Here is an 8898-nt window from a genome sequence, read left to right on the forward strand (position 1 = left end):
CCTGAGGACTGGACTCTGCAGAGGAGATAGGTCCTTGCCCAGAAGAGCTTTTTGTAAATAAGGTAGAGAAGGATAGCAACAGGGGGAAGTGGGGAGGAAGGGGGGAAGGCGAGGTAACAGCAGGCCCCCCTCTCCTCTTGCAACCCCATGTGAAATCATAACGCAGTGTGCAATCTCCACGGTGCCCACACTTATAGTAAGTGCACCTGTCTTTGGTTATCCAAATCCAGTTACACCTGGTCAGTCCCCACAAGTAGGAGTGGGGAGAAATGCATCTCAGTCATATTTAAGGATTCCCCCATTCCAATCTTAGCATCGTGCAAGAACCTCATGGATGATACAGTCCAGGAAACTTCTGGGGGTATCATTTAGCATGGTTGCCACAGACCACTCACTGTCCAGGCCCATGCAGTTTATACCACGGTGGGCAGCTTAAATATTTATAGCACCCACTCCCCCCATGCCAATGTAGACACCAGGACCTCTGCCCTGGCTCCCGAAGTGAGGGCGGGCAGGGCTGAGTATCGTGTCCACCGGTATTTGTGCCCTCAACCCCCAGCAGTGGGCCATCCCCTTGGAGTGTCTCAGGAAAGCAGAATCCTCCACCCTGCCCTTCCCCTTTCACCGTAAGCCCCACTCTCTACAGAGTCCCACTTTTCTCCAGTGCGTCCAGGAGCGCCTTCAAAGTCACAGGTCTCAATCCTCCCCCAAAGCCAGGGACATGAGGTCTGGCTGCTCTCCTGGGTGGGGAGAAAAAGCTGTCATCATTCTTCGGTGATGAGTCTGAAGCCAAGAGAGCAGGACACATTTTATTTCTCAATCAAGTTGTCCTGCAGCATTGATAATCTCAGCCATCACGTCAAGGTTGAATTATATTTAGTGCTCCTTGCTAAAGAAAAGTGGGAAATGAAAAGCACTTTGGAAATGCTTCCATCAGAGCAATCTTGGCATAAGAGCCCGAGCTTCCGGGCTCTGGAACAGCCCCTTGTAGAATCCCTCCCCGAGGGATTGATGGATCGACAAGCCTTCTCTGAACTGTGTGGCTAGAAGGCCAATTCCTCAGACACCAGAACCGAAAGGAAATTTGTGGTCTGGATTTTTGCATCACTCTGCTGTTGCAGCCTGATCTGTTCACAATGATTCATTTTCCCTCACCTTTCCATTCTGGGTTTGGGCTATTGAAAAGCAACCCTGTTGTCTCTGACTGGCTTTTCCATCACCTTTGATGGAGAGAGAATCCCCCTTCCCACTTTTTGTCTCTGTTCTGCCCAAAACAAAAAGTTGGGGCTTACACACACACACACACACACACACACACACACACACACTCAGAGGAGACTGGTGGGGGCTGAGAAGTGCCCAGGACAGAATGTGCCCAGTCTCCTCCAGCAAAGGACTGTTCCCATGAGAATTGCACAGAGAGCAGATGCCCTTGGAACTACCTACTCACTGTAACTTGACTGGATTCCTTCAGCTGGAAAGGGACTACAGGGAGCAAGTGAGTCTACCTCTCTGCTGAATTTCTGTCTTCCACAGGTGGTGGCATGTGTGAGTGCACACAAAGCTGTGTGTCTATGTGCATGTGTGCACATGTGCATGTATGTGCCCCAGTATGCACGGGTGCATATATGTATATGTGTGCATGTGTATGAGTGTGTGTGTGTGTGTCTGTGTGTGTGCATGTATCTGTGTGTGTATATGTTGCTGTAGCACTCATGCTCTTATGCTCCAGGGCTCTACTTCTCAACAACTTGGTCACCCTCAGGAACCCCTCTGAGAATCTCCCCATTGGGCAGTTTGGGGGAGAGATGTGTGTAGGGTGGGGTTGTAGCAGAGGCACAATAGAGCCCTAAAGTGCCCAGGTCTATGCCAGAACAGGAACAGTGACACCACTTTGATCATGGGGTCGAATCTTTGAGGGAACCAGGGATCATCTTCTTCCTTCCTATGGGTCACGTGGGTCACTTCCTATTCTGATTTGTTTCTAAGAGAATTTAAAGCACCTTTCAAGAAGGTGCAAACAAGCAAACAAGCTTGCAAACAAGCAAAAAAAAAAAAAAAAATACACAAGCTGCCCAGAATAAAAGTACATTAAAAAAGAAGTAATTAATAATCTTATAATGGAATAGCATATGGGCATAGAAAGGAATAAAGTACTGATACCTGCTGCAACCTGGATGAACTTGGAAAACATTCTGCCAAGTGAGAGAAGTCAGACACAGAAGGCCACTTGTCGTATCACTTATATAAAATGTCCATGATAGGCAAACCTATAGACACAGAAAGTGGTTGCCAGGGGCAGAGGGAGTGGGTAGCAGTGACTAATTCATGCAGGACTTCTTTGGAGGACAATGAGAATATTCTGGATTTAGATAGTGGTGATGGTTTTACAACCCTGTGAATATACTAAAAATGACTGAATTATATACTTTAAAAGGGAGGGTAAATTGTATGGGAATTATATCTCAATTAAAAACAATAAGTAATTGGAGGCAGACAGTAAGGGCAGGGGAACGCAGACACAGATGATGGCAGTTAGAACAAATAATGCCATTGTGATTATTATGCGCCAGAGCCCAGGGGAAACACAGGAGGTCCCCACTTCAGGGATTGCCGGAGGGGACAGTGGGCACTGCCAGAATAACTCTTCCATGAGGGCAGGTGCACTGGGAGAGTTTAAACCTGTTAATAGTGCCCTTTAATGCTCTTAAAGAGCTGTTATTTTCCTTTAAAAAAAAAAAAACTTCCTTGGGGACTGATTCAAATTTACAGAAAAGTTGCACGAAAGTAGCAAAGAACATCTGTATACCCTCTGCTGAGAGTTACCTAACTGTTATCATTTTTGCCCCATTTGCTCTATCTTTTGTACATGTTCTCTTGCCATTATATAAATATATTTTTCTGAACAGTCTGATATGTTACCCCTAAATAATTGAGTGTTTCCTGTGAATTGGGATATTCTTTTGTGTAATCACAGTATAGTTGTCAACTTCTGCAAATTTAACATTGATACAGGACCATATCTAATTTCCCATACAGGGCTGTTTTTAATGATGTTAACTTTGAAAACTGAGACAGGGGAAATTGCAGTGTGGGCCCAGTTTCCTTAATTCACTGCAAACACATCTTCTTCACCCTCTAGCTCACAAGCAATGATTTTCCTCACTAGTATCCATTTCCTCAGTCTCAAGATCTTTTAAGACAGTTGGGCATCTTTTAAAACCTCCTCTGATGTGGGGATGAGGGACACCAGCTAAACCAAGTTGAAGTGTGGAATTTTAGTTCATTTAACCACTCTCTCCTCTCTTCTTGTCGTCTGTTTCATGTAGGAAACATGTAGGTGTTGCCATTAATTGTAGATATCACCATTGGTAATGGATTTACTTAGGGTCAGAGTAACTGTTAATCTTGCTGCCTACTAGGATTTATCAACAGAAAATATTAGGACAGGCCCTCATGCACCAACATTTTTCTTTTTTGTTCCTTCTATGTGTTTGTCAAGCACCTACTACATGCCAGGCCTGGGTCATTGCATTGACCCCTTTTTGCCCTGAAAGATCTCACAGCCTCCTGAGGAGGCAAACAAGTAGATGGACAGTTACCATCCAGTGTCCATATTGATGGTCCCATGGGTGCACTCCTGGGGTACCAGAGAAACCAAGGCAAGGAGGTGGGTCGGCTGAGTCATTGCCAAGAACCACCATCAATGAAGAATACATACGCTCATTTATTCCCCCACGTGGATTTACCTCAAGATTCCGTTTCGACAAAATTACTCAATCACAGATTCATTTAACACTGCTTACCAGGCACCTTCTCTGGCTGGTGACTGTGCCGAACCTGGGGTTGCAGAACTGAACAGCTGGCATAGCCTCTTCCTTCATGGAGCTTATTGTCAATTGGGGGCAACAGATACTTGATCAATGAGCATGTATTAGGTGTCCATTAGGTGTAAGGCAATGTGGGAGGGGGAGGCAGGGTTAGAAGACAAGGTCTTTGCCCAAATAGAAGACATTTTGAGTCGTTTCTCATCCTTTTGGGAGGGAACTTAGTCGCAAGACTGATGATGAGCAACAACAAATGAGTATCCCCTTCTCATCTACTTGGGAGAGAATTCTGGAATATTCCAGACAACATCTCCCTCCCAAAAGGGCAAAGGGAACACCTTGTGAATTAAGCTTCTCCAAGACATTCAAAGATGTGAGGCTTATTGGGGCGCCTGGGTGGCGCAGTCGGTTAAGCGTCCGACTTCAGCCAGGTCACGATCTCGCGGTCCGTGAGTTCGAGCCCCGCGTCAGGCTCTGGGCTGATGGCTCAGAGCCTGGAGCCTGTTTCCGATTCTGTGTCTCCCTCTCTCTGCCCCTCCCCCCGTTCATGCTCTGTCTGTCTCTGTCCCAAAAAAATAAATAAAAAAGTTGAAAAAAAAATTAAAAAAAAAAAAAAAAAAGATGTGAGGCTTAGGATGGCCCCAAAGGAGGAGATATTTTCTTTAGAAAACATAGGCAATTTTATCATTACATTAATTTAGGGAATATTAATACATGCAGATGGTTTTTTAAAAAGTAAAAAGTAAAAAGTGAAATTTCCTTCCCATCCTGGCCCCCAGCCTCTCAGTTCCTTCCCGGGAAAAAATACTACTAAGGGTTCTTTTACTTCCTTGAAGAGATTGTGTGCAAACATATGCAGGCATGCACCCACCCCCCTTGTTTTATGCACGTGGCCCTGCTCTTTGCTTTCTTGACTTAACTGTGCACTATGGAGACTGCCCTCCTCCATAAGTAGAGAGCTGCCTCCTCCTTTCAAGGGCTGCACAGCATGGATGAACCGCACATATTTAACCAGCCACCCACTGACAGAATTGATGAGGCTTCCAGACATTTGCTATAACAAATAACACTGCATTGTGTTGAGGAGTAAAATGAGGAGGAATAAAATTGTACATTAAATATATAATATGGTCAAGGTCAAATATTTTAGAAATAGGTAGACTTAACAATCTGTAGAAAGAAAATCTGTACCAAAAAATAGACCTAAATGTGCAAAGGACAGTGACTAAACACAGGTCAGTTTGTCACCAACTAGGCTTGCAAGATAGAAAAGTAAACGTCTGGTCCTTGGCATAATATTGCTCATAGAGGTGTACTACTGATTGTACATACTTAGAAGAAAACCAGCTGGCATCAGGGCCATCCCTGAGAAAGGACAGTACCGACACAAAACCACTGCCTGCATGGGAGTGACATCATTCTCTCAGGAGGTGCACGTGCAGTCCTAATCTGAGCTCAGAGGTGGGTGGCCCTAGAGAACCACCTAGGGCTGGTTCGAATCGTCCTGAGGCAGGTACCAGGAGAAATAAAAGGGAAACAGAGGGCAGAGGAGTTGGGGGGTGTAAAATTTGTAAGTGTGTGCACAGGAGTTTTTTGTTTCTTTCTTTCTTTTTTTTTTTTTTTTTTTTGAGAGGGAGACAGCATGAGCAGGGGAGGGGCAGAGAGAGAGGGAAGAGAATTCCAAGCAGACTCCACACCATCAGCACAGAGCCCAACGCAGGGCTCGAACTCATGAACCGTGAGATCATGGCCTGAGCGGAAATCAAGAGTTGGACGCTCAGCCAATTGAGCGACCCAGGCACCCCATGCACAGGAGTTTGAGCCTCTTGGAATTCAGCAGGTTTATGGCTTCTCCAACCTACTGGTCTGCTCAGCCTGGCTGTCCAACATGAGCTCTGAATCTCTGCTGCTGCTCCTGTTTTACTAACCAGTCTGCATTGCTTCCTGGAGGAAACCCAGGACCGGGGGAAGGTCCACCGTCCTGCTTCTGGATGATGAGGACGGCACTGAAGCCATCTGTTGTGGCCCCTGCTAGTTAGGTAGCTTCTCTGCGTGTATTATTGCCCTCCAACAGGCAGTCCTCACAATGTAGCGTCTGTAGGAAAATTCCCAGAAGCAGAATTTCTAGGTCAAGGAGTATACACAATGCCATATTTCAAAAGGTAATATAAAATTGCCCTGCAAAAGGACTCACACCAATTTCTATACCCACCAGCCGTTTACTGAGGTGCCTGCTTCTCTACACTTCCTCCAACTCAGTGTGTTATCAGACCCTTTGATCTTTGACCATATGATGAATTGTATCTGAAAAAACACCAGCCTTAATTTGCATTTCTCCTATTATGAGTAGGTTTGAATATGTTTTCTTATGGGCAAAAGCCATCTGCTGGTTTGTTTTTTTTCTCCTTGTAAGCTGTTGGCTGCATCCTTTTTAAAATTTCCTATTAGGTGAATGATCTTTTTCTTATTGATTTACAGGAGCCCTTTATATATAAGGAAGTCAGGTCTTTGATATGTGTTACAGTTATTTTTCCCAGTTTGTTACTCATCTGTTGACATTACGCTATTTTCCCCTTCCACAAAGTTTACATCCTTACATAGTCAAATGCATCATCTTTTCCCCCACTGATTTGAAATGCTATCTTCACAGTATGGTAAAATGAGAGAGTAGAATTCTTTAAAAGAGAACCAGCTCCAATAAGCTGGTTTGGTGGGAATGGTGGGTATATGTGGAAAGTGAGTCTGGCAGATCTTGGCTTGGCAGAAGCTGAGGGCTCTGCCCTGTGGGCAAGTGGGAGGCTGGCTATGGCCGCGGGGAGTGCAGCTGCGGGTTTAGGCTTGCTCGGTCCCCATCAAGACCATACATTTGATTCGCCTGGGAACCTGTCATTGCAGACGCTGATCACCTGGGAAGGCGATGTCCTGGTATGCGTGCAGAAGGGGGAGAAGGAGAACCGTGGCTGGAGGCAGTGGGTTGAGGGGGACAAGCTGCACCTGGTAAGTCCCGGGGTCTGCCCGGCTCCCTTCCACACGCTTCCACACATGACAGGTTCACTGTGCCAGGTGCTTTGACAAGAAAAACGGCCCTGCACTCCTCCCCTGAGCTCCAGCCAAATGCGTGTGGTCACATAGTCAGAAAGCCATTCCCATCTGGCTCAGGGGACTCCAGGAAGAAATCTATATCGCTGTTTCTGTGAGCGGCTGCAATTAAAGTGAAAGTTCAATGCTGAGTTAGGAAGCCAAGATCCGGGGAGAAATGCAGGGAACCTGCTAAAGACCAGCTGAAGAGAAATGGGAGGCACAGAATTAAGACACCCCAAGGGAGGGGAAGTCCAGGCCTCACCATTATGTGAGCCAGGGAAGAAGAGTGGTGGGAGTAGGGTGGACAGGGGCAGGTGGGCTTGGGAAACCATCTCACAGACCACAGGCATTACCCTCTCATCATCAGGTGTGCCCACCTGATCCTGAACTATTTCAGGTAAACTTGGTATTAGGACAGAGCAGTAGGAACAATTGCTGATCTCCCGAAATGAATTATGTGTCTAGATAGCTTAATTTTTCAGTCTTCAACCTTCAAGGAAATTTATGCATCCGGCATTCATGTAGGGGAAAATCTTTCACTGCTTTACACATTCAGTCACTCATTTGTCAAATGGCTCTTCATTCATTCAATCATTCATTCACCTGTGGAGTCAAGCAGGTGCCTGGCTCCAGTGTCGGTATTCAGGTCACCATGGTGCCCTTCACAGGCGGGCTCTGCCTCACCTGAGATCTTTATTTTGGAGGCAGTGTCAACTGGTGATAAATGGGAGGCATTCACCGTGTTTTCCGTTGATGGTTTTCCCTACCTGCTCTGGTTTGGATGATGGATTTTTTTAATTGTAGTACAATCCCCAATGGTCCCTGTGGCTAAGACAATGGATTCATTGTCAACTGCAATGATTTTGTGGCCGTCCCCACACTCATATTTTTCCCTCCTCCCTCAAGGAGTCATGAGGTGAGGATAAGGCCTGGGGGTTCCCTCTGTCTAGATGAAAAGCAGCATCTTGTCTGCATAGGCAGGCCTGGGGGGAGCCCTTCTGCAGCCCATGCCCTGTCCTTGCCTGTGATGTCGCCAACCCACATTCTAATCCCCAGAGGCCAGAAAGCCCCCAGGATGGAGTGACACCCCACCAGCCAGCATATTCCCAGGCCCTTGCCTTCCAAATGCTTTTCCCCACTAGAGCCCTTCCTTCTTTGTGGCTTCACTGCCTTTTATAAATTAGGAGATGTTGCTTTAATCACGGGAGTAGGAAAAATCCCGCCCAAGAGGGTAATTTCTTTGCATTTTTCATTTTTATAGTTGTTCAAGCTCAATTCAAGTGTCAAAATCAAATTACTGCTACCTGCAGGGCATGCCAGCTGATTGGGTCTATGAGATGCACTTTGCCCAGAATGACTAAGTGTCCTCTTTATTCCAGCTTCCCCCACCACCCCAGCTCCCAGACACCAAGAGGCGGGGGCAGGGGGAGGTACAGGCATAGGAAGGCCTGGCTTGCTAGTCACTTCACCCACTTTCTAACCTTGCAGGAGCTGACCTGCGGTGACCAGGTGTGCCATCAAGTGTTCAAGAAGAAGTAATGGCCCACGAGGGGGCCTGCTGAGCACGTGCTCCACACTTCCCACGTGGGTTCTCTGTGGGCTTAGGGAAGCAGGCCATGGGGACCCTCCCCTCCTAACAGAGCCCAGTAAGGCATCTGGATGGGTTTTAAAACAGAATGAGTGTGTTAACAGTTGACAAACATATACTTCCTTCGTTGAAACCTGGCATTAAATGAAAAAACAAAAATCACTCCCATACTTTGAAACCCTTTATATCTATCTCCCTTTATTTCTAGAACTCTCAGTTTTATCCACAGGCAACAGTGTGATTGCCCACATGGTGGTTTTCTGTGTAGCTTTTGTTGTGGTAGTTGTTGTTTATTTTTTGGTTTCATTTTATTTGTTTTTTGTTAATTTGTTTGGGGGAATTACTTTACTCAGAAACATTCCCTGGCTGACATCAGCATCCCCTACTAATTCTTGAACATTG

At 46.2% G+C, this 8898-nt stretch overlaps 1 protein-coding gene across 1 annotated transcript in view; it reads left to right on the forward strand.

Moving 5' to 3' along the window:
* RBP2 (retinol binding protein 2) overlaps window positions 1–8658 on the forward strand; it is a 66400-nt gene extending 57742 nt beyond the window's left edge. Inside the window, exons 4-5 of the mRNA XM_045503485.1 lie at window positions 6723–6824; window positions 8397–8658. Coding sequence (XP_045359441.1) covers window positions 6723–6824; window positions 8397–8447 — 153 coding nt within the window. The 3' untranslated portion in view covers window positions 8448–8658. The remainder of the gene's footprint in view (window positions 1–6722; window positions 6825–8396) is intronic.
* Window positions 8659–8898: the final 240 nt, after the last annotated feature.

This window comes from Leopardus geoffroyi, chromosome C2 (genome assembly GCF_018350155.1).
Source record: "Leopardus geoffroyi isolate Oge1 chromosome C2, O.geoffroyi_Oge1_pat1.0, whole genome shotgun sequence".
Classification (NCBI taxonomy): Eukaryota; Metazoa; Chordata; class Mammalia; order Carnivora; family Felidae; genus Leopardus; species Leopardus geoffroyi.